The sequence below is a fragment of the Chenopodium album genome, chromosome 13 (assembly GCF_948465745.1).
Source record: "Chenopodium album chromosome 13, dcCheAlbu1.1, whole genome shotgun sequence".
NCBI classification, from domain to species: Eukaryota; Viridiplantae; Streptophyta; class Magnoliopsida; order Caryophyllales; family Amaranthaceae; genus Chenopodium; species Chenopodium album.
This window is the reverse complement of record NC_137846.1, coordinates 49,971,691-49,998,533: the sequence shown is the minus strand read 5'-3', so window position 1 is coordinate 49,998,533 and position 26,843 is coordinate 49,971,691. Positions and strand designations below refer to the sequence as shown.

The 26,843-nt window shown below is 32.1% G+C and overlaps 1 protein-coding gene across 2 annotated transcripts; it reads right to left on the bottom strand.

The window, feature by feature from the left end:
* Nucleotides 1-17,230: 17,230 nt before the first annotated feature.
* Nucleotides 17,231-24,014, bottom strand: LOC145574897 (universal stress protein PHOS34-like). Of its 2 annotated transcripts, none has more exons than XM_081632778.1 (4): nt 23,454-24,014; nt 21,917-22,235; nt 17,828-17,878; nt 17,231-17,599 (listed from the first exon to the last, which is right to left on the bottom strand). In XM_081632778.1, exons 1-3 carry the CDS (start codon nt 23,910-23,912, stop codon nt 17,874-17,876), a joined length of 783 nt encoding a protein of 260 aa, XP_081488904.1. In that variant the 5' UTR covers nt 23,913-24,014; the 3' UTR covers nt 17,231-17,599; nt 17,828-17,873. The 2 variants fall into 2 exon arrangements, with proteins under 2 accessions (XP_081488904.1, XP_081488903.1); XM_081632777.1 differs by having other exon boundaries at nt 17,247-17,599; nt 17,828-17,884; nt 23,454-24,013.
* Between the last annotated feature and the right edge of the window lie 2,829 nt (nt 24,015-26,843).

Genomic DNA, 26,843 nt, shown 5'->3' with positions numbered 1-26,843 from the left:
AATCTTTATGGAGGCCTTGTTCAATTAAAATTTCTTAGACAGTTCTCTTAATTTGCCACTTCAAAATGAACATTTAGAGCATAGATAAAATGCATACGGTTAAATGTAAGTGCGAGTATTGTTTGTCCCATTAAAAAAAAAAAAAGGATTTAGTTTGCATCCGTACCCAAGCGCGGTACTTCTCCTATTGCTGATTAATTTTAAGATGGAATCTCACTCTGGGCTCCATATTGGGCTTATGGGAGAATGGAACATACTACCTCCGTTAACATTTACTTGCAACTTTGGGGTATTATTTGAGAGACATAAAATATTCCAAAGTTGCAAGTAAATGTTAACGGAGGTAGTAGTATACTTACCAAGGAAAATTTGTTTCTTGATGTACTTGTAGGCGTAGCATTTTATTAGTTTCAGCTACTATTTTATTAAATACAATTAGCTTATCAAATACTTCGTATCTTATAAGTCCTTTTCAGGTAACGTTACCAAACATATTTTTAACACTACTACTCGTATTTTTCATTCATATATTTTATTTTGATTATACATGATGATTATGTGAAGGGGTTTAATTAGAATTTCCTCAATGTATAGTTTTAAATTATTACGTATTAACTTTTGACAAGTATAAAGCTGTTAATGATAAACATCATATGGATTAATCTTGAAGAAGCAAAGGTAGAAGTATTTGTATTAGGGTGACGATGTGATAGTGTCTACGAGACTAAGGCCATGGCTCTATCCGGCTAAATAGAGTGATTGGGCCTTCAATTGATAGGCTCTAGAGTGTCAAAAAATTGGGCCAAGGTGGTTTGGAAATAACACACATCTAGTGGAATTTTTGTCCAAGGCTTCTTTCTCTATACTTTAAAGTTGGGGCTAGTATAGGCCTTTTTTCAAACAAAAAAAAATCTTCTTAGTTTGTGAAATTGTGAGTTGTGACAATATTATAAAATATGAAAGTACATGTTTGGTGGATTTTGATCTAATTCAATTGATTGCAGACAAAGATTTGAAATCAATTTAACAAAAAATATTAATTTCCATCTGAAATCAATGTAATACAAATTATAAACTCTGGAAAGAGAGATTGAAAACCCATAATACTTCATACTTCCTAATAATTGTAATCAACAATATATAATTAGTTAAAAAAAAATACTTCATACTTCCTCTGTTAATTTCTTTATACTTTCAACACTTCTCTTTTCATAATTGCCGATACATTACTTTAATCGTTAATATCTTTAATTGTTAATATGTAAAATTTATAAACATTAGATATTAAAATAGTATAAAATAAGACGAATCTATCAAGATCCCACGTGACTATATTTTAATTTAACTATAAACCATGGAAGCTAGTCAAAGTAAAGCACATGAACAATGTAAAAGTCAAACTGTTACAACTAAAAAAAAAAAAAAAAAAAAAAAAAAAAAAAAAAAACTAGGGTTTTAAGGAAGTATAACTGAAAAATGAGAAAAAAAAAAAAAAAAAAAAAAAAAAAAAAAAAAAAAAAAAAAAAAAACTAGGATTTTAAGGAAGTATAACTGAAAAATGAGAAAAAGAGGAAAATAAAAAAATAAAAAATAAAGGGGGGGGGGGGGGGGGGGGGGGGGGGAGGGGGATGAGGAATGAAATTGAACAAAAAAATTAAAATGTACCCCAAGTAATGGAATAGGGAAGGATACGAGGGTTAATATTTACCATTAAAAAAATAAAGCAAAAGTGAGATAAGTTGTAAAAACTCTTGTAAAGTTATGCGATCCAAGTTTTCATTTTAGGAGGGTTTTAGAGCTTTTACAATGTAAGCCATAAATCTCTCAAGAGCCTACTATACCCTTATCATTGAAATCAGATTTTTCATCAAATGCCCCTCACTTATTTTTTTTATTCACCATATACCCATGAAAACTTTCAAATTCATCATATACACACGAGTTTTACAAAAATATCACCAAATACCCTTAATGACTACCGCTAGTTAATTCCGTTAGTCATTAACACTAATTATGCCACATGGCAATATATGATTTGTTGTTTATTAAATTAGTGAATTAATTATTTAAAAAAAAAAAAACTTTAAGACAATTAAAATTTAAAAAAAAAAACCCACCACTCAACCTCCCCCTATACACTGCCAGCGTCCAACCCCTCAGCTCGCCGGCGACCGACCAACGCTTTCAGTTCGCCGGTGCCAGTCCTTCCCCCGTCGGCGACCCCAATCGTAACGTCCCCACCCATTCCCTTTCACTTCAAAAACCCATCCAAACTCACTCCTATCGCACGAACACCACCCCTTCCGATCCCCTACTCCGACAACGACGTCGATATTGACCCACTGCTACCTCCCCGTCCGTCGACGTCGCAATCCTTCCCTCCGATCGTCGCCCTCTCCTCCTTCCCCTTAAACCACCTTGAAACCCTAAAATCAAAATCTAGGAATTCGATTTTGGGGTTTTAGGGTTTTGTGATGGTGGTTTTAGGGAGGAAAGTGGTTGGAGATAGTAGGGGGAAGGGCGACTAAGGTTCACCGGTGCAGGGGAGGGGGTTTGGGCGCCGGCTGGGCACCGGCAGGAGGGGAAGGAGCTGTTTTTCGAGTGAAAAGGGTTTTACGGTTGGGGGAAATGATTTGGGAATGAAAAGGGTTTTACGATGGGAGGGTGGTCGCCGGCGCTGAAGTGTGTGTTGGTCACCGGTGGGGTTTCGACGCCAGCGGGGTTCGGGGTGGGGGGCAAGGTGGTTGCTGACGTGGAGGTGGTGGTGCAGTTGGGAGGGTGGCTGGGTTTGGGTTTTTTTTTTTAATTTTATTGTTTTTTTTTGTTACTTTTTGTGAAATAAAAATAAAATAATAATAACGAACCAATTAGAATACGCCACGTAATGACTAACGAAGTTAACGTCCATTAGTCATTTGGACATTTGGTGACATTTTTATTAAACTTAGGAGCATATAATGAATTTGAAAATTTTCATGGGCATATGGTGAATAAAAAAATAACTCAAAAGCATTTAGTGAAAAATCCGTATTAAAATAGACAGGTTGAAACTTGTTAAACAAAACTCTCATGAAGATATCCAAAACATTTAACATACGTCGGGTAACATCTCACATTCTAAGCATAGTGGATGATTCCAAATTAAAGATTATTGTGTTCCTTCCAAATTTTAAAATTATAATACTCTCCCCATTTCATAACGTTAGTCCCATATGGAATCAATTACATAAAATAAGAAAAGAAATATATTTGGAATCTAACATTAAATTACAATATAATTCATAATTAGTTTATCTTATTTAACTTTTTTAAATTTTTATTAGGAAAGCACAAGTCATAATTGCATAATTTAAGGTAAAGATTTCTTTACTTAAAGTCATGTCATCAATCCACAACTTATTAATTAAAAAAAAAAATCAAGTTATAAATAAAATATATTCAATTTGGGTATATCATTTTGAAACGTCCAAAATAGTATATGGGACTAACATTATGAAACGGAGGAAGTAAAATAGAATAATAACTTTTAATCACTTGACTTAAATAAGATTTTAATTAGTGAATATGTTTCATGGAAAATTATATTTATTAATTACTTGTGTGAAATTGATATATAATAACTTCATTAATGCAACATTAATTAGTTTATGTAAGAATCATTTTTGTTCAATCAATAGAATAAGTTTCGATTAGTAAAAATTAGTTTAAGCAAATAAAAATCAAGTAAGCTAGAAATTCAATTGATCAAAGAGAATGCACCCTTAATCCTTAAAAAACCAATAGCCCTTCCCTTCTAATTCTAATTGGTCAATAATGGACTAGTGGTCTCACTTACGTTTAAGATCTATGGTTATCCTTCTTCATATTTTTAATGTAGGGAGACTTATACAGAAAACTAAAAAAAAAAAATATAGACGTGAGTTAATCATATACTCTATCCAGATATCAAATATCAATATATCATCTCTCGAGATATTAATCAACAAACTAAACTAGATATCATCCACAATTACTACAACATTAAAGATACATAAGTTATCCATTATACATGTACCATAACTCCATGAATGCCTAAGTACATGTACCCGTGCGGACCACACCCTAGCATGAGCAACACCATTGAATACATCGTAGAAGACAATCGTCACGATAGCGAAAATAGACCCACATACTCCAACGCCATCCATGACGACCCTAGGTTTTAAGGGCCATTACCCCATTGTATAAAATGTTGGTACATACGTAGTATATTGTTGTTATTATAGAACCTTCATTACAAATTTAAGTCTTGATGCATAGAACATATCTTATCTTATTATATTATATCCCTCATCCACATTTAGATTATCTCACCTTACAAATTATTTTGAGTCAATCTATTATAATTTGGTACATATGGGCCAAAGATATATTTACCAATAATCTTATGCCACGTAGGATTTTGTCACATGGGTTTTGTGCCATGTCATCAGACAATTCTAGAACAATCATATGGGAAGGGATAAATTCGTGGCTGTAGTTTTGCCATGTCAGCAATAACCCTGTAGGCCCCAGCTTTATCTGATCTTTGTTCAATTGGATATGCTAAAACTATACCTATTAAAAGGTTGGATAAATTAAACCAATTTTAGGTCTTTCTTTTGACAATTCGATTTATATAATAAAATAAAGACTTAGCTTTACAACTACACAAATCTTCTTATTACGAAGTATTCAATAATACTTTAACTTTTAAGGTCTGGTTTAAAAACTTTAACCTTTAAAAATACTTTATTAATTATGTAATTTAAATTTAATATTGACCTATTGTATTGAATGATTAATCTATATAAGTATTTTTTTTTTTTAACCTCTAAATGTCAAATTGGTTTTAAGTAAACACTTAACATTGGATATTATTGTTAGATTTGTTTTACGTAATATATTTCACAATATGGTTTTTGTATTACGTAATAATGTAATAGATAATTATAGTTAAATACTTAAATGTGTATTAGAAACCAATGAAAAGGCTAATGAAGTGACTATAGTACTACAAGCTAATAATATAAACATGTCAAATAAAGTATTCAAAAAAATATATACAAACATGATCAAAGTGCATAACTATACATACTAATATTTATAACTATACAAAGTAACTAATATGAGCCGGATATAGAGTAATATTTATACATACTAATCCACAAGTAGATACAAACATGATCAAAGCGCATAACTAAAGAGAGAAGCACTCCCTCCTCTCTTTTTTTTTTTTTTTTTTAATTATCTTATTTCACATTTGGCAATTTTCAATGCATGCATTTAAACGTAAATATTTTCGAATATGTAAAATAAATTTAGAATGCCAAGTGTCAATATTTCGTAACGTGGCTAAAAATTTAGCTTTATATATTAGTTATATGATGTATTTACAATATATAAAATCACGAGTAGCATATATATATATATATATATATATATATATATATATATATATATATATATATATATATATATATATATATATATATTAAACAATAGAACTAAATCAATTAACAACATTTCATTTGTAATAATTACTTATTTTGTAAAAAAAAAAAATAAACAAATAAATAAATAAAAAATAAAAAAAGCTAACAAAAAAAGTGATCAAACTTGGAATGTATAGTGCAAAACTGAAGGTGTTACAATTATTTTAAAACAGATTAATAAATAACCAATAAAAATTTATTTCTCGTTGATGGAATTTTGATCAGACATTCTAAAATAATATGGAAGTTTTTGACCATTTATAAACAATTAAGTATGTTAAAAACATGAGACAACTCGCAAAAGTATTGTAAACGAACTTTATTTGAAAGTCAAATAAGGATTGCATATTTGAATGGTGTGAAAACATCGTGATCGTGTAACAAAGACTAATCAATATGTGGACATAATTAATTTCAAATCTTAAGTACCACCTTTTATGATTTCATCAATTAAGCTAGTTGATACTCATTATTTACTAAACGCGTTTGATTATTCAATAATATGATATAAAGTAACTTGAGCCATGCATTGTGTCAAAAAAAAGAAAAAAAAAAAAGAAAAAAGAAAAAGAACTTGAGCCATGCATGGTTTTATACTCTCACATAATAGTCGTTTATCACATTTGATATAATCTAATAATTATATAAATTCCCTATATGGCGTGTATCTATTAAGAGTTACTTTCAAGAAAAATGGATGACTGCTACTTAGTTTAGCTATAATGTTTTGTAAAAAAAAGTAAGATTCACATAATCACATGTATGAGGAATGGAAAAATGCATATAAGTCTAAATATCTTGTACTCCATATTCGGAAATTAACTTATAATCCTCATGATAAACAATAAGGATTCCTTTCTTCATTGATTGGACTTGATTGAACAATAGAAAATGAGATAGATGATTTATGATCAATAATAAATATGCTAAAAACATTTCCACCACAGAAAGAGATAAATATGCTAGAAACATGAGACACCTTACAAAAGTATAGTAAAGTTTTTTAGGAAGCCAAATAAGGACCACATATTTGAGTGGTGAAAGATATATTGTAATGGATGGTCAAATTTTGAGTACCCACCTCTTATAATTTCATCAATTAAGCCAATTATTACTTCATTCTTATTATTTATTTAAGCACGTGATTTTTTATGTTATAGAATCTTATACACCTGTCTTAATTCATCAATTAATTACCTTTATTAGTTTGTTTATATTGTTGATGACTTCTTTCCATGTCTTCTCAAATTAAAAGTTTTATTATGGACAAAAACAAAGTAGAAAAATAGTAGATAGGCAAATGAAACAAAAACGATTTTAATTCACATTTACATTTAACCTAATCCCTCACATTGTGGCAATGAAAACAATAAGGTTTTTTATCATCTTTGATTGAATTTTATTGGAAATTTCAAGAATAAAGTAGAAAAATTGTGACCAATTCTAAGTATGCTTGAAACATGAGACACCTCACAAAAGTATAGCTCACTTTATTCGTAAGTTGAAAGCCAAAAAAGGAATATATATTTGAGTGGAGCAAAATTATTATGATGGTCCAGTGTAGATAGATTGATGATGTAAACAAAATTTGATTCTAAAACTTTAATATGCCTCCAATCTCACATTACTTTTTCACTTAATTAATTTAGACTCGTGATTACTAAAACACTCAAAGATAATAGTGTGATATGATATGGTGTAACTTGAGCCACCCATTCTAAACACTTGTTTTTACTTGTTTTTTGCATCATAACTCGAATTGCTTTATTAATTGTCTATATTTTTGTCTCTTTTTCAAATCTAACAAATTAAAAGTTTCTCTAAAAATAATAAAGGGAAAAATAGCTAGTTAACTACTATAACAATGGAGTAAAGGGTAAGATTCACATGTAGGAGGAATAAAAAAAAAAAGGTACAAGTTTGAAAAAATATCATGCACCCTAATTTCAGAAATTCGAACTGAAAACATTTCTAGGAATCCTTTTTTCTTTTTCGTTTTTTTTTCTAAATGGGGAATGAACAAACTTTCTAAGTATGAGAATGAGATAGAAGATTTATGACCACACGAGTAATAAATATACTAAAAAAAGGAGGAACCTCACAGAAGAATAGTAAACTTTATTTGGAAGCAAAATATAATAATTTTATACAACTAATATGAGTATATTTTAGTGGTGTAAAGCAATATTATTATTGAAATGGCTCAATGAAGGATCTTTATCGAGCCCATACTGAAACCACGAGATTTCTCTAATTTGTGTGGACACTAACAATTCTAGGCAAATACCACCATTATGGTTGGGCCCCATATCTAATACAGCTTATAACCACCTCGATCGTAATTCATACTACTCCTTTCGTCCCTTAATCTTTGCCTATTGCTATTTTTTAGGTTAAACTTTGAAAAGTTTGAACTTAAATTACCGGTAATCTATAATAATAGATAATATAGCTAGTCATGTGTGATCTTATTAGAGTCGTCTCATTATATATTTAATAATATATTACGTTTTTATGACTTTTATGTGTATGAAATTACAGGTATTTACGTTTTAAATGCATTTTGAAGGCCGTAAAAAATTAAATGGCAATAAAAAAATAGACAGAGAAAGGGCTGAGAAAAATATCAGTTAACTGATGTCTAATCTAAATATTCAAAATATTAGATGTTTTTTATTTTTTTGACGAGAAAAATATTAGTAACGTTTAAATACTGCACAACTTAAAAAAACTACCCAAACGGCCAAACATATTCAAATATTCAATTCAAGTAATAAATTAGAGGTAGTACGACAATTGCATTAGATGCTCTTAATCAAATTATACTCCGCACAACAATTGCGCTGGATGTTTCTTGCAACAACCAATTGAAAAAAAGAAAACAAAAAAAAAAAATCAACTTTCTGGTGGCTATTATTAGAAAGAAGGTGGGGCTTAGGAGTAAACACTGCTTTGTCAGCTAATTAGACGAGCAATATCTAAACTTTGACGTTATTTCCTCTCAGGAAATTATAAATTTAAAAAATAAATAAATAAAAACTTCGACATCACATTTAGTTAGGAATTTAGCATTGCATCATTATTCTTTGTAAAATCTTGCAAGTTGTAAATGATCATTTAAAGCCAACACATCCAGCAAAAATATCATCTGAATTCAGTACTACTTAGGTTGTATGCCACTTAGAACTCTTCATGCTATACAGTACAAATTGTGGTGGCCAAACGGATATATTCTCTCTATCTTAAAATATTTACATAATACTAAGAAATAAACAAATCACTTCAAGAAAATGTTACGACATACATATTGCTATAATGTTATGACTATGAGTTCTAAATACTAAAAATATCGTTGTACAACAAAATATAAAATTTACACAAATCACATTCAACGTACCACCACATCAGCAATGTTAGAAGGGCAACGAAAACCATAATAGCCACACAAAAGAAGGTTAGATGTACGTTACACACATTAACACCTGCACAACTCAAAAAAATATCCACGTGTTGAATGTTCGAAATGAACTGCATCACACTCCACATACTTTCCCTGATATCAAGTCTCATACCCCACAACTCTCTAACTCAAAATATATAGGAAGAAATAAAGAATCCAAAGGCAATTCTTTAATAGTTATAATTTCTTATTAAACCTTTTATAACTAATTAAAGCTTGTCAAAAAAAAAAAAAAAAAAAAAAAAAAAAAATTAAAGCGAAATAAAATAAAATAAGATAAAATTAGTGAATATCCTTAGAATACCACCAACTTGCACACCCTTCATTCTTAACTCAATATATATATACTCCTCATAATACCAACAACAAACACTTAAACTTACCATATCAACATATTATACATATACTCATATACCCTCTGATACACATATATTTTCCGATATCTCATGGAAAATAGTAAATCTAGTTGTGAGCTATGCAGTTCGCCGGCAACGACGTACTGCGAGTCAGACCGAGCAAGATTATGTTGGCACTGCGACGGCAAGGTACACAAGGCCAACTTCTTGGTTAGCAAACATTGTAGAACACTGCTATGTCATCTCTGTAATAAACCAACTCCGTGGACGGCTTCCGGTCCTATGCTCCCTCCTTCACTATCCTTCTGCGTTGCGTGTGCTTCCACAACTTCTTCTAGTCATGCCGCGGCTGTGATGACGCCGGTGCAATCGGCGCATCTGCCGCTGGCTCACTCCCACCACGACGAAAACGATGGGGAGTATGAGAGTTACGACGAGGATGAGGATGAGGATGATGATACTGATGAGGATGAGGAAGGTTACTCGAGGTACACGGGTGATGACGTGGATGGGGATGAAGAGGATGATGATAACCAAGTGGTACCATTGACAACGTCTTCTTCTTCGTCGATTGTTACATCTAATAATGTTATAACTCGAGGATTAAACAATGTTTCTTGCTCGAGTAGCAATGAAGCAGAAGACGGGGATGAGAATGAGGAGGATCATGAAGGTGATGATGGTCGCATTTCATCAATGATGTTACCATCATCTTTGAAGCGTAAGCGGCAGTTTTATATGCTTTCGTGATTAATTAATTAATTTTAATTACATAAGAATAATAATTCTCGATCTAGTACTGATTATTAATTAATTTGAATTAATATTATTGTACTTGTGATATTAATTAACTTTAGCTCTTACACCAATAACATAAGTATATAGTACGAGTATGTAGTTAGTTTAATTATATATAGTATAAGTAGATTTGTACTAACGGCTTGAATTCCTAGCTTAGGTCTTTTTAGAATATGATAATCTTCGTTTGTTTTGTTGTAGAGATACATATTTATATAGTTATTGAATGATAAAATGTGTATGTAATAATTAATTTTACTACTATAAAATTATTCTTGTCAAAAAAAAAAAAAAATTATAAATCCATTAGCCTCTTTTTAATTGCATATTGCACATGAAATTCAATCCCATATTTAAGTTAATTTATTCTTTTTAGAAATATTTATTAATTAATTGCAATCGACTCCTTCCAAAAACAAAAGGTCTATTTGAATGTAAATGTTTAAGAATACTCTCCTTGATTAAGTACTGATGAAAACAAAAATACATTTGTTTATATTAGTTCTAAATTGTATCACTAGAGAAGGGATAATCGCATTGATCTAAAACTTTGTACAGGCGCAAAGTCTCTCAAATAGGAGGATGAATAAGAAAATCTTCACCTTAAATTAAATCAAAGTATTTTTAGTGCATGGATTTTGATTAGTCCAAGTATTACTTCATATAAAAATAATTTGTATACATATTTGCTACATAAGTAACATAACTACCCTAAAGTATTATTTTACACAAATATTTTATAAATAATTTTTGGGTCATTTTTTTTTTTTTAATGTAATACCACCCATTATTAGAGTATGCCCATTGGATGACCAAAACTTTGGTCATGAAGAGAGAGAATCTTAAAATAGTATTAAAGTAATGGAAATAAATAAAAAATGGTGTATTTGGCTGATGACCTGGGCTTCACCATGACCAAAACATGATTTTTGGGCAAAGTATGGGAGAAGGCCACGTGGAATTGCATGTCCCAAATTACTTTGTAAAAGACAAAAAAGCTGTAACTTCCATGAAGAAAAGGCATGCATCTTTTTTTACTCATGCAATCCAATGGTTAGCATGCATCAATTGTAGATACATCTAACGGTCCAAAACCATTGTTATTAATAACGTTATAATTCTTATAACGGTAATAATTTTTAAAATAAGAAGTTTAATAAAAAAAAAAAAAAATTGTTCCAACGACTATATTTTTTTTTTTCCTATAAAATGAGTCTAATATTGAAGTATTTTCATACAATTATTCATCTCTCTAAATTACACACTTTCAAATAGAAACATCTTCTTATCTACTAAACTCAAAAATACGATATTGGATATGGATAAATCCAATAGAAAAAAAAATCCCTCCAAATCAAAAAATCCTTCTCGATAACTAAATAATCCGAATAATCAACCTTCATTTTCGTGATGAACTTATGCATACGACCCTCAAGTCAGATTTAGTAGAGCATTTATGGAGTAAGTATGGGGGTTATAGGCAATAATGGATGTATTATCGTTAGTTTAAGAGTTTTTTCCTTTGATTAAGTATGCTTAGTTTTTATTATAAATAATATTTTGGTTAGACAATGTATTATGGTTTTTTTTTTGTAATATAATAATGTATTTTGTTGTCTTTTATATGTATGTATGTTTTTTCAATTTTCATGCTTAGAAAATGTGTTCTTGTATTATTATGTATTATAATTATTATGTATTGAGGTTCTAATTTAAGTTTTTCTTAATTGCTTATTAATAATTATATCACAAAGTATAATTCTTTTAAATTAAGAGTACAAATTATGGTACTTATACTATTTATATTAATAATAATTTTCATTATGGTGAGATTTAAGAGAGAGAATGTATGGTGGGGTATGGTAAAAGTAGGAGAGAGAAAGTTCATGACCAAACTTTCTTGGGCAACCATTGGGGTATAAAATTGTGAATGGTCATGAAATTTGGTCATTGATGAAGTGGAATAGAAAATACTAATAAACAATTTCATGACCAAATTTTTTGGGTCATCCAATGGCCTTGCTCTTATTGTGCATTTGTGCCTCTAGGTTCAAGTAATGGGAGAACGGGAGTCCTTGACCGACATGTGGATTGCAGGATTGATTGTTTTCAAAGCTAGGTGGTACGTCAACTACCAACTATTAAGTCTTATTTTTGGGCCCTAAATAATATGACTAATACTTATGGTCTCTTTGGGCTGTAATCTACTCCATTACCAATAGTCTCAATCAATTCATGTCAACAAGAATTCGATTGGTAACACTACTTGAAGAACTAACTCGATTTTTTAGACTGTCACAATTAACAAGTCATATATGTTAGAAATTGATGATATAAAAGATCACTACACCACATATATGTCCAAATTTGTGTCCATTCAATCGAAGTAAGCAACACTTGGTAATAATAGAGCACATGTGAGTATGTGACTTATATTGTTTATGTATTTGGCTAAAAGAAACTTAAAAGACCCACCATTGAATACCAATGGTGGTGGTATGAGTAGGGATAGAGCTCAAATATTAATGGGCAACATTTGATGTAAAAAAAAGGGGTCGCTTTTGGCATCTTTAATGGTTGACAGGGGTAAAACTTTATTCTCAAAGACGACAAGAAAGATGTGTGAGAGATTTGAGATGATAGTGAAAGACAGATTCCATAAAACACGATAATTTAGAGTTGGGTATACTTTTATTTCCCGCAAATATTTTTTTAAAAAAATACTTTCTTGAAAATTTAAATAGAATATTAGTTAGCTTGTCTTAAAATAAAAATTAAAAAAAAATCTAGCTAGACAACTATGGGAGATGAGGTTAATTATTGTTTAATCTTCACTCTTCAATTATATCAAAACCCGTGTATGGAAATTTTACTTGTATATTTATATAGAGGTAACATTTGATTTATTCATCACATCGAATTGAGATAATCTATGTATTGAAAACTAGGTCTAGAATCCTTTCATTGGCATTTCATGAAGAAATAGCTAAAGACACTTTAAACAATGCACACTATGTTTTCCTTATAATATGTTTCCATGATATCCCATAAGGGAGTATTATTGAGTCATTTAGAATTCTAAAATCACATAGTCACATTGTCATACACAGATATACCATTTGAAAGTTCCTTTTTGTTGGAACAAGAAAAAACTATTAACTTAACATGTAAGAAAAAACAACGCTCAAGGCTCAACTATTAACTTAATTTTAAATCCTCAACACTCTATTTTCTTAAATTAAGTTTCTTATATACCAATATGTCAAATCATAAATTCACAAAGATTGTTGGCATTCGAATCTTACAAATGGTGTCATCTTAGAATTGTTCTCAGTACCAAAAGTTAAACGATACACCTTTTGTTTATAGTGGAACAAAAGTTGCATCCACTACTTATCCAACCCAATCCACGTAAAATTGTGTGATGACAAACATTTTCAATCCAAATAATATGCAAAAAATAAATTAAAATCTTACAACATTTGGGGAAAAAGATTCTTGAAAACTGTTAGTAGAATTTTGACACAAAAGGGTTTATCCCCACGTGATATGGATCACTAGAATGATGCAATAATGTATTTCTATTTTAGGTACAAAAAATTGGAAGAAGTTGAAAGTTTTATAAGTACAATAAGGGCACATTCAAATATTCTAAGTGGGCCCCCAATTGAGTGTGATATTACATTACGTGGCCCACTGCCAACTTGGTAAACTTTGACAATGAAGCTTCTTTACTCCATACACAAATTTTTCACACAAATCCATAAAAACAACTTCAATTGCTTTGATGTTTTGCTTTGCCCATCCCATGCACCGATACATCCAAGCTAAAGTCTGGTGGAGCAGAACTTTAATTTATCTACATTCATTTATTTTTATATTTTTTATTTTGGGGAAATATTTATACCAAGTATTATACCTGTATATTTATATTGGTTGATTCGTTTTACTTTTTATTGATTTTGAGTGGATTGGAACTTTAGGTTACATTGAATTATATTTCATTTTTGTTTTAATAAATTTGTCCATTCATTGAAAATATCTTTGAAGAGTAATATTTTTATGAAGGGCTGAAGGAATCGAAGCTTAGCTCCAGCTACATATGGATCCATCCTCTGTTGCATACCTGATTAAATTCAAAATATCTTCTAAGACTACGTTTATTATACAGAGAAACTATTATTAGAATACATTTCTTACAATGTTTAACATATAAGATTTCACTCATGAAACTCTTAAAGAAGTATTATTCTTTTACTAATGTTTTACAATGAATAGTGTATAGTTTACCATGAATACGTTAATGGTGTTATTAAGTTAGATCAAGTTGTTGAAACTCAACCGATATAATATTTAAATTCAACTAATTTACTGAATTTGTATCTAATATCTACTCATATATAGTAGATATATATATATGAGTTCTCATTTAAATTAAAAAAAGAAAACAAAAAAAATGGATGGACATGACTACATGAGTTTAGCTGAGATTTCTAACTTGCATTTTTCTTTGTTTGGATCTCCACAAACCATAAAACGAAAATAAATTTAAATTGTACTTCGTAGATCTTTTCAATAGAATTTTCCGGTTTAACAACTTGACAAGCTATAAACATGTGGTAGACATGTCACATGTATATTATTAAATGATTTATACAATTGAACAAATTAGCTAAATCAAAGCATGGATGGTTCAATTGGTGGTAATTTGAGGGACAGATAGACAAAGGAAGGAAGGAAGGAAATTGAAAAGAATAATAAGGTCAAACAATTAGAGTGAATTTAATTAGATATTTGATGGGATCACCTAACAAGCCACATTAAAGAGGCCAATTTTTAATTCTTTGGTAGGGTTGGTTTGGTTGGATGGTACCTACATTGTCAATGTTATATTGTTTTCCTAAGTGGGGTTGTGTGGTTCTTGTGAAACACCAATTTTTTGAATCTAGTTTTGGCCACTAGATATTTTAACAGAGATTGTCAATATTTCAGGAGATTTGAAGTCATTGATTTGGCTTATAGTCCTCATTTGTGTGGTCATTAATTGATAACAAATATTTGTGTACTCCATGAATCTTTACAAACAAAATCTGGAAGGAGTGACCTTGTTATTGGTGAATTTAAAATCGGAATGGGTACCTATACGATTATGTCGATTATGTTTAGAGTGTTTTACGTCCTTTCACTTTCATTCATTAATTTAAGAAGATTCTTACATGGTGTTTTTCGTTTATTCAACAAGGAAGAAGGAAGAAAGATCCCCAACCACATTTTAGTCTAAACATATAGAGGTAGACTCCAATAATTAATTGAAACTTTTTAAGAAACTAGTAGAAATTGATTGGGCTAAACCATTTGTACAATTTGTCAAGTTGGATATCTCAAATAGGCAAATGATATATCATCCCTCGAGACTTTAACCAATTACGATCAAACTCTTGAAAAGCATTAAGCATTAGCCACCTCTAATTTTAAATTAATGTGAATTCTATTAAACGCAACTACGCAAGTTGACGATTGTTGTGGTTCATATTGCTTCGTTATAATGGCTTGTCTTCAAAACATAACCATCAAAAAATCTTTTCTTTGTTGCATCGCAAGACATGTCCCATTACATTAACAGAATTCCAAAACGAACCTCCCATCAAGATCCAAGGCTGTCACCTTCTCCAGCCCTCTCCTTCATTATTCTTATAATCAATGATCAAAGAAATAAAGCGATGAACTCAAATTTTCTCTACTTACAACAAAATTTTCAAGTTTAAAATTGGTTCATCATCCAATTTTTAACATTGTCTTCTATCTTAATCATCACTGAGATTAAAGAGATACGGTAGCTTAGCAGAGCTTATCATAAACCCTTTGATCAAACAAATGCCTTAACTAATTAGTCACTCAGTAAGGATCACCCCATCTAATTACACACCCAGGAACCGAAAATAAAAGACGGACAATGCAGCAGATGTAATCATACATCCTTTCAGTAATATTCCTTACGTCGTGGCCAAGATTCCATAGTCACTTGCAGTTTAGAATGCTAATCAATCCGAATCTGCAATCAATCTTGTTTGCCTGTGTACATGTGAAATAGTGGCCTGCCTGTTAGGACTTACCAAAACTAGGTATTAGAACTAGCATCACCAATGGCCAATAAGTATGGCCATGAATCTCAGGCGAGAATACTCAAGACAGTAAAGGGTACACAGAACACTCTTGACACTTGAGATATACACCATAGCCCACCAGGTACAGATCATAGTACCTAGCCGTCTATTGTTGAGGCAGACAGAGGGTAGCTTAAGAAATATACTCGTACTAAACCAAAAATCCCTCACCTTCAGCAAAAATCTGGGTTTATTCAACTTAGTGAATAACCTGATTATATTTAAACTGTAATCAGATTTATTTGCAACCCTGTTACTCTTAGCACCATCTACTGACACAATCGAAAAGCATTACAGTTTAACTATCTCATGGAATATTTTTACTGTATAAGTCCTTTACCTCATTATTATTACTGGATTCCAGTATTTCACTACACCAGTAGTATCAAATCAACAACAGTTAAAATCTAACTATACCCAACAAGAACAGCGACCAGCTATCATTGCACGCTTAACACAATGGCCTTCACATTTTTCGTGCCTTACACTTAATACATATGGCCTTCACATTATTCATGGTCTCAGAGCTTGGTTTGTAGCAGTCCTAAGGAATTTGTTCGGAATCTCAGAGTTGTAATCTTATTATAACCTTTCTGAATGAGAATGAGTTCCAATAACAGTCAAGTCCTCTCCCCAATCTATTAAACCAATTGAACGTATATCTGTCGTACGAGTCAGAATCAAGCAACCACAACCTCAATCTCTAATACTTACCAACACTCCCATAATACACCCTTGCCAGCCTACACCCCTCTTCCCCCACCCCTCAGAAGCCCTTGACAAGTAAAATCAAAGCTGTAAAGCCTGTAATGAGGCGAGCTTTTAAAAAAAATTGTAACAGGCACAAACTATTTGGGTTAAGAATCTAGCAATAGAACTTCGGATTTGAAATCTATTCCCAGAGATTTACTACAACTCACTGTATAACATTGGAGTTTATAAAATGGCATATAAAGGAATTAATCCAACAAAAGGTGCCATATAAAAGCATAAAAGAAATGAAAAGTATCCACAATGCCAACGCAGTTTCAGATCTCTAAGATAGCCTATTCTTATACCAGCATTCAGGCAGCAGCAAAATGTTATACAAGGAGCAAGGCAGATTCTGAAACGGCTAAACCATAAATTCACAGCTAATTAATACACATTAAAAAAATTATAAAAAAAAAAAAAAAAAAAAAAAAGAAAGAAAACAATTCAGAGGGTGGTAAAATCCAGGAAAGTAAAAGAAGATGGCACCAAGACTGCACACAAAAGCCAACATGCTTCAGCTCATGTTGATAGATCCCAATACCAGCTAAGCAATTTCTACACAGCAAAATACACAAGTGAAGAGTGAATTTCCTTGTTCTTGAGATAACAATATGACACATTAGTAACAATAAAAGCATGTCAGAAACATAGAGCCTAAAGGCAGAAGATAATGGCAACAAGCAAGTTCTAATAAAGAACACATTTCCTACTTCCTCTTTAGTTGAGACTCACGAGTATAGCAACAAGCAACCATCGTATAGACGTGAGGTCAGATTTTTGTACCTGCTACTGAATAATCACACCATATCCCAGTATCAGCTCAGGACCTTCAGGCTGTCGCTGCACAATAAACAACAACATTAGCAAACAAAAGAGAGAATAGTCATACTATAGAATAATGGCAAGAACACTGAATCATCATTGAGGTTAAACATTTTTCCAAGGGAAAAACAAGGAACATAAACATACCCTGATGATTGGGTGGGAGATAAGCAAATTGGTCTGACTATATCATACCGCCAAAAAATATAAAGGCAGTTTGAAATGATTCCTAATTTCCATGATTAAAACCTAGGTAGCCTTTTTCAGAGAGGGGAGAAAAAAAAAAAAAAACCTTCTATCAATTTTTGTGTCCAAACCCTAAAACAGGATAGCTTGGGGGAATGTGGAAAATCAGCCCCATAACTAATGTTTCATGTGCAAATTAGCCCCCAACTTTTAATTACAGCAATTCAGCCCCGCAAATCTATTTACAGTGTAATCAACTCCAATCGCTAATTTGCAGGCAAACATTCATCGAAACAAGAGCATATACAATCCTAAATATAAAGACAATACAATCTTATATTTGCCAAAATCCGCCCAAATCAATCACTTTATATCCTTTTCCTTTTGCTGCAGCCTGCAAGGTCTATTCTACAGAGTAGAATTATACATTTTGTTGTGTAGCAACAGTACAGCATTTGGGAGATGGAAATTTGGTTTTAGCAGAAAATTACAGTTCATACGGTGGGAATCATAGTTCGTTTTTTGCAACTTTACTTCTGAAAACAAATAAAAGTGGAAGAGGGAAGGGCAAATCAAAGAAATTTATCTTACAGCTGTTATTTACGAGAATTGAAAGAAGCCACTGAGGTTACAAGAATCTTTTGTGAAAGAAGACCTAAAGCCAAATGCAAACGAATAACAGAAAAAGATTTTGTTTTTGGCAATGATTATGCTTACGGTGGAATTTTGCCAGAAAATGACAAGTTGAAGTTAACTGCACATTTTACCATAGTTGCAGGGGCTGATTTGCGCATTTTCCTACTACTAGGGAAAACCCTACCTTAACAAGGATCCACAAAACTAATAAGGAATTGGATACGCTACAACTTCAAGCAAATTAAAACTAATAATTGTTTCATTTTCATTGTGGAGCTTAAATATTGTAAGAGGATATTTCTCAGGAAACAAGGCTACAATAATTATCACAGTTTCCAGGTAATCTATATTTAAGTAGTTGTAAAACTTCAAGCTCTTCAAATACTTTGCCAAGGGAAATCAAATAAATTTCAACCCCTTGTCAAAGTAATGCTTTTGATTTTCTGTAAATACAAAGCATAACTTTCTACAATCCTCATTTAAGGATACAGCGTAAAAACCAAAAATAAAGCATCTCAAAACAAAACTTCTCAATTGCAAAAAAAATTCCAGTTGCAGTCCTTAAATTGACAGCTCTAAATATAATGAGAAAGTCCAGCCCACTTAAACCTCTAATGACTCATTTATCACTATGAAACATACTCCTAGTTTTGAAGGGCGCACCAAAAGGCAAAAAAAAGTCTTTGCAGCCTAGGCGCGCGCGTCTTTTGTAGGTGAGGCGCACTTTTTTTTTTTTTTTTTAACATAAAACAGAGAAATATATTAATTAAAGGCTATAGCCTTAAGAGTATTTACAACAAGCATCAGATTATGTACAAGCTGAAAAATGATGCTGCACAAAATATGGTCAACATACTGACCATTAATACTATCCAAGAGACATAACCCTTGTTTAAGATTACTGTCAAAAGTATCTACAACAACTACCCCATTAGTTATCCAAAAGCATATAAGTACCAGAGCATAACTAGTTCTGCATAGCAGCAGCAGCTTCGTCCAATTCCCTTTGATAAATATCTTGAACACAGACTGGAACAAGGTAAAGTGTTTTGTAGCCAATCGCCATGTCCTTCCCAAAGATATAAGAAAACACATTGATTTCTATTAAATAAGTCTAAAAAAGGAATTCTGAGAGAAGGTGAAAGGTCATTGTAATCAATAGCTAGGGCTCTTTTCATTGAATTGTGGGATATGGGGTTTCTCTCTCATCAAGAATTTAAGTAAACCAGACCGTCACAAAGTCCCCTGGATTTTTATTTATTTATTATTTTTATCTTACGCATTACGTATTAATGTGATAGACTATGGGGTTGCCACCTAGGTAAAATGGGAAGCATTGGACAGCAAGGCATTATTGGACAAAGCTCATCAATGAAACACTAAGGGGAGGAGTAACAAAAACATGCTGTTTTGATACTCTGTGGAACAGTGACAAAGTTAATTAATATTAGGTTATCTTTGTTGTCTAGTGTAGCTTGCTTGATTATCTAAGGAGTAGTATATAGCAGTAGAAAGCATGAGATTTGTATTGAGGAAATGAGAGAGAATGGTAACCTCAAGTTACCAAGAGAGTGATATCCTAAAGTTATCAAGGAGAGTACTAGCCTAAAGCTATTAACTTACCATTTTGTGACCTCTTTTGCCATTATCAATCCATTTTCATTGATTTTCCTTCTTAAATCAGAAGTACTAAGCTAGAAATTCAGTCTACAACAGATGCCTGACAAGTGACAACATAAGACGCAAAGGCACAAGAAGCAGCCTAGAAAAAAGTGCATATGCACGTGCTTTTTGCAGGTCTTTGAGACTCATAGACTTAAGGTGCTAGCTCTTGTGCAGTCGTGCTTCGCGCCTAGGCGAGCTTTTTATAACTGAAAACATACTAAACATATACATTACGCAAAGTTGGAAAGGTCTAATGTGGACATAAATCCAAGGGACAGACATGTCTACTGAATTGTTGTCACCTTTCTTTGGAGTGTTGTACCACGTTCACTCCAATCTCCACAGGGTAACATAATTCTTGAGATAAAAGTAGGTTAAAAAGAAATAAATATTATAATCACATTCACCTAAGGGTCTTGAAAAATTAATGACCTAGTGACACTTTTTAAGATTCAAATGACGAAACCATAGTAGAGCGCAACTACAAAAGATGCTTGGGCCCAACCACCAATTTAAGACTATATAGACACAAACGTAAAATATAAATAAGGGCAATTGCAACTTATCAAATACCCAAGCATATGATAAACTAATTCTTAATTAATTGCAACAGTGCAATTTTGGAAAGTTTCACAATTGCTGCAACAATTCCATCTACGAATGAGTTCACACTATAAGCTACAAGTCTACAATTGCCAAGCCACTTGTTTACCTATATATCTCTATCTTCTATTTATAATCACATAGGGGCCATTTTGGTCCAAAATTCCCCCTTTTACTTTTTCTTCAACTTGGGCTAGCTCATGCACTTGCTATTGTTACAATAATATAGAAGGAAAGAAGTAGATTAGACCATAATGCTATACTAAATAGTTGAATTAATCAACACAGAGAAGTGATTTATTTCAGCACAGCTGAAATGCAAATAGCATATTCGTTAGCAGATGCTCCTTGTCCACACTAGGTGCCATCTTAGCAATACTATAGAACCTTGATTCCTTCAAGATCTTCCTACAGAGTTAAGAAGGCTATTCATGAAGATTTTGTGTTTGCCACTCCTAATTCATATAGTCTTGATAAAATAATGTTCCCCGTGCTTACCAACAGAAAGAACTTCAATTTTTAACTTCCTGAAAAGAGCACCATTATATTGTTGCAGGCATTTAACTTTTACAGGCCTTTTTTTATATACAGATTACTCTTTTTTGAACATGAAAAGGTTATGGAATGTGTATAAATCCACACGTCAGCCTTGGAAAGTTGGAAATATAATTTCCATGCTACATAATACAAGCAAGCACATTCAAATGACCTCCATAGAAAAATCAAGACTTCCGATAGAGTAAACAAAAAGGTATCAATTCTTCTTAATCTCCACTCAAGCTAATAAAAATGATACAGCATCAGAAATAATGTACCCTAAGTACCAGATGGAAAGCAATACTCAGTACATACAATCAACATTCAACCACACAATGACACAACATTAGTGACATGTAGATGGATTGGTAACCAATAAAACACCTAAATCAACTATTTCAGTCAATAAGGTAAATTACTTACCCTTGCGTTCATCTGATGCATCATGGTACTCTTCATCCTCTTCGACCGCCCTTACTTCATCTGCCTCAGCCACAGGAACCATTTCGTCATCTCCATCATTTCCCTCCTTTTCATCAGGATAACGCACAACCACTACAGGACAGACACAGTGGCGCACACAATAATCACTGACACTCCCAAGCCTGCCATTGCTTCCTCTCTTAGATGCACCAAAACCACGACTTCCCATGATTACAGCATTGAAACCCAACCGCTCCACCTCCAAACATAGTCTTTCCTTCATGTCATGGTCTTTAACAATATGAATTTTGTATGGGACCTAAAACGGTAATGGAAATTAAACAACATCAGCACTAATGTCACTGCTTGATAACATCTTAAACTAGAAATAATAATACCAATAAAACAAATTTGAACCAATATTGAAGAAAACATAGTAGTCATTCCCTTGAGAAATCACAAAAGTCAATGGGAGGAAATAACATATAACTCAACAACTCCCTAATTTGAAATTTCATCTTTTCTCTCTTAGAAACCCAAAGTGATCGATCATTTCATACAACATAAGTACATAACTACTACCAGCCAGATAAAAGACAAAGATTCAATCATTTTCTGGGCGAACTCACTAGGATTTAGGCAAACGCAAGACCCCAATGACCCTGTCACCATGAGTTAAATGAATGGCTTTAAAATTAGAAATAAAAAATTCTAAACAATGACTACTGTCAAGTCAAGACTTCTGGTCAACAGACTCAATACACAACACCACCATAACATTTTCATGAGAAGATAGAAAATCAAAAAGTCCAATCCAACAAAGTAAACAAATGACATCCCCAGAATTGACAACTTCATCACCTTTCAACAATTGGTTTTGACTAAAGTTAATCGCAGCCACCGGCCACCACATAATCTGCACTCATTCATAATTCCATAATCAATAATTTAAACATTGTTACATTTCCCAATCAAAGCCTTCAAAAATCCCATCAAACCCATCACTTCGGCTCAAATTTTGCAAATGTACAATCAGAATAATTACTGGCGTCTGTGTGATAAAAATTCAATACAAACAAGACAAAGATTACAGCTTAATCATCACAATTCAACAAGAGTCAAACTAAAGCTGATCACCAAAATGACAGTAATCAGCAAATTCTTACAAATCCCAGGTCAAAATTCACCTAAAAACAATCAAAAACCGTGAAATCATCAGGTTTAGATGATCGAATTAGACATCACTGTACATTTCTACAAAAACCCAGATTGCTTAACCCCTAAAATTTCAACATACCGAGTTAGGGATTAGATTTTGCAGAACCCAAATATTTCACAAGTACAAAAATAGAAACATTGGAAAAAACAGGTCTTTTAAAATCAAACAAATAACAAAACCCCAGATGACACAGCCCCCCAAACATCCAAGATTAGGTCATTTACGCAAAATTAGAATTGGGTATTCACTTAATCAAAAACCCTAACAAAACCCTAATAAAAAAAATCACCAATTCTTCAACAAAATTAAAAATCAAACCTGAGCTTGAATAAGGGGTTGAGCAAGATCAGCAGCCTTAGAACTAGTAAAAGCGTCGAAATCATCTTCAAGCTTCTGATGCGACTCTTCATTATCATTACCCTCAGCATTATCAGAAGCAGAAAAATCGACGCAACCCCAATCAGCGCCATAAAGTACAGAAGTAGGACGAACATGAAGAAGAACAACAGCATCACCAGGACGAAGGTAATGGTCAACAGCCCATTTAACAGCGAAAGCACTTTCGTCGCTCAGATCCACAGCAATCGCAATCTTCCTCGCCGCACCAGCCGTCGGAGTCTCGGCGGCGGCGCCAGTTGCGGTGGCTGTTGGGGTTGAAACAGTCACTCTTGGCGAAGATGATGTTGTTGATGCTGGTGGTTTTACACGAATTGGTGGCATTTCTGGGTATGATTGATTTTGTTGATCTGAAAATGGGTTTTGTTGATTACTTGCCATTTTTAATTTTTTTGGGGTTTTTTCGATTGATTTCTAGGGATTAATTTGGGTTGAATTTTGGGGGTTTTGGTTTTCTATGTTGTTTGTCAAATGAAATGAATTTTGTTATGGTAGTCTTATTATGAGGAAATTATTTAATTTAGTTTTTTTTTTTATGTACCTAATTTTAAGGGAGGATGGTTTTTGGGCTAAATAATGTGAAGGAGTGTTGATTGGGTTAAGGTGAGTTGTAACTTGGAAGGGATAAAAGTTTGGTTGGGCTAAACCTAACTTTGTCTACATTTTGTCTTATAGTTTCAAGTTTGATTTTGTTGTTAAGAGTTGACTCAGTAGTTGATTCCATTACTCAAAAAATAATCAAATACAAGTACTCCGTACAAAAGAAGAGTTATTAGACTTGTTCACTTCACCTTAAAAAAATAATATTAAGTAAAAATAAGTTTAATTCAGTAAAATTCAGTTTTTTTAAAGAAGAATTATAATTGAAAATCGGTAAAAATAATTTCAGTTCAGCAAAAATAATTTCAGTTCAGTAAAAATAATTTAAGTTAAGCAAATATAATTTTATTTCAATAAAAATAATTTCAATTCAGTAAATATATGGTGAAGTGAACGGGGCCTTAGTAGTCAAAAAAAAAAAAAAAAAAAAAAAAAAAAAAAAAAAAAAGGTATTAGACAAAGTTTCGCTTATTTAATAAGACTCTTACCTTAAATTCTAAAGATATGAGGTTCGAATTCGACCTTGAAGGTGGGGATCCTTTTACTTCATCTCCTACTATCAAGTATCTAACCAACATATTAGACCAAAAATACCGTTACATTTTGAGGTTCAAATGAAAGAATAAGGTTAGAGTGAGTTGCTGCCTTGTTTGATCAATTTCTTTGCTCTTGCCTTGTAAAATTAGTACTACCTCCATTTTTTTTAGTTGACACCGTTTGAAGGTTTTTTTAATCCGGTATTTACGGATCAGACATTTTGAGAGTGAGGGGGAAGGGTAAGGGATCCCCACCCTCAAAGTGTCCCTAGTAAGGATTAAATCCCCAACCTCAAGGTTAGAAGGTGACAATCTTACTACTAGACCAAGCTTAACTTGATCCTCAAACTAGTAAATTGAGTGTACTTAATTACAACTTATACAACTAATACAATACAAGTAAGAAAGGTTGTGTACTAAAATAAAATGATGGGCTCAACTATGCTGAGAGTGAACTGAGTTTGTAATAGACCTAATAAGGGCCAAGTAAGAAAGGTTGTGTTTACTACTCAACCAAGTTTCTTTCTTAAAGTTATGCCTATTTTTTTCCTTTTTTTTTTCTTTTTTCTTTTTTTTTCTTTTTTTTTTTTCTATTGATAAAAACTCTAAAGTCACACAAAAATGTCCTACAAAATTGAATATAAAAGTATATTGCAAATTAAATCAAAGTATAATTTCCTCTCCACAAAGCTATGATAATCCTTGCATATTAAACATACTTTTTTTATATTGTTATAATTTATAACCCTTTCTAATGAGGGGGTTTATAAATATGTTATATTCATAAAGATGATTTTAATCTGATTTGACATTGCTTCTTATTCTATAAAAAAACCTTTATCAAAGAAAATGTCAAAACCTTCATTGAAGAAAATGTTTGGACTATACTAAACTCAAACAACTTTTTAAATTTTTGTAATAATATGAAATAGGCTTGGGCAACCCATATAAGGAGGAGAAAAGTTTGGTCCACAAATTAGGCTTATGAAATTCCATACTAAAACTAATTGGCAATAGTAGGAGTAACTCTTCTACCTTATAAAATGAAACCATCTCTCTTCTTCCTCCAACGTGAGACACATAAACGTGGGCTACAATGGGTTTCAACACAACTCAACTAGGATTAATCTCACCACAAGGGTCAAGGGGAATCATTAACCACTCACAAATTTAATTCCAACATTGCGCTATTCTAAAAGTCGATAGGGAAGAGGTTAATCAAGCTCACCTTCTTGCTAACAAGTGTTGGCTTCTCCACTCCTCGTTTTTATCTTCTTTTACCTTTTAGGGTCTATTCACATTTACTGAAGTGAGCTGAACTGAGCTGAACTGAGCTGAACTGAATTGATTGGAGTTGAACTGAACTGAATTGAGCTGAAATGAATATTTTATGAAAGAAGGAAATTAAGAGGTGAACTGAACTGAACTGATTGGAGCTGAAATGAACTGAAATTAAGCTGAAATGAACAGGCCCTTAGTATGTTTTTATTTTATTTTATTCTTGTGTTCTGCTGTTGTAAAAAAAACAAAACAAAAAATAAATAAATTATTCCATGTTAAGTACAAAGACATAACCCATGAAATCCTATAAAGAAGCAAACGACCCCTTGATATGTTGTTTTACGTCCACATTACCATATGTATTCTTAACGTATGTGTCAATTTCAAATCCAAGTTCTTAGCTAGTTGACGACTTGATGGTGGTTTGGGCTTTTCTAAAAGTAGTGCACTAGACATAGTAAATTAATGAATGGTATAACAACACTAGATCAAATATTTTCCTCAACGTAACCTCATGACTCTAAATTATACTTCATACTTAGTTATAACATGGTTACATTTGTGTTACATTTTTCATATACTTGATACTTGAATTACGGCTTGGATGACTTTGCGTGCATATCTTATATCTGGTTACTTCAAGACAATAGATCTGCTCTTTAGAAGTTTTCAGCTAGTCGGATTCGTAAGATTCCTCGCAGCTGGATTGCTCCCGCTCACTTGTTGGTTATGAAAGCTCGACATGACCCTTTTTTTTTTTTAGTTTTATTGTGTGTTTTGTATTTATTTGTTAGAGCTTCTTGTAAAAAAAAAAAAAAATAACTCCATATAAGGATATTAGAATCAATAGAAAGTGGTTTGAAGTTTACTTGTTTTGTTCTATTATGTTAAAAGA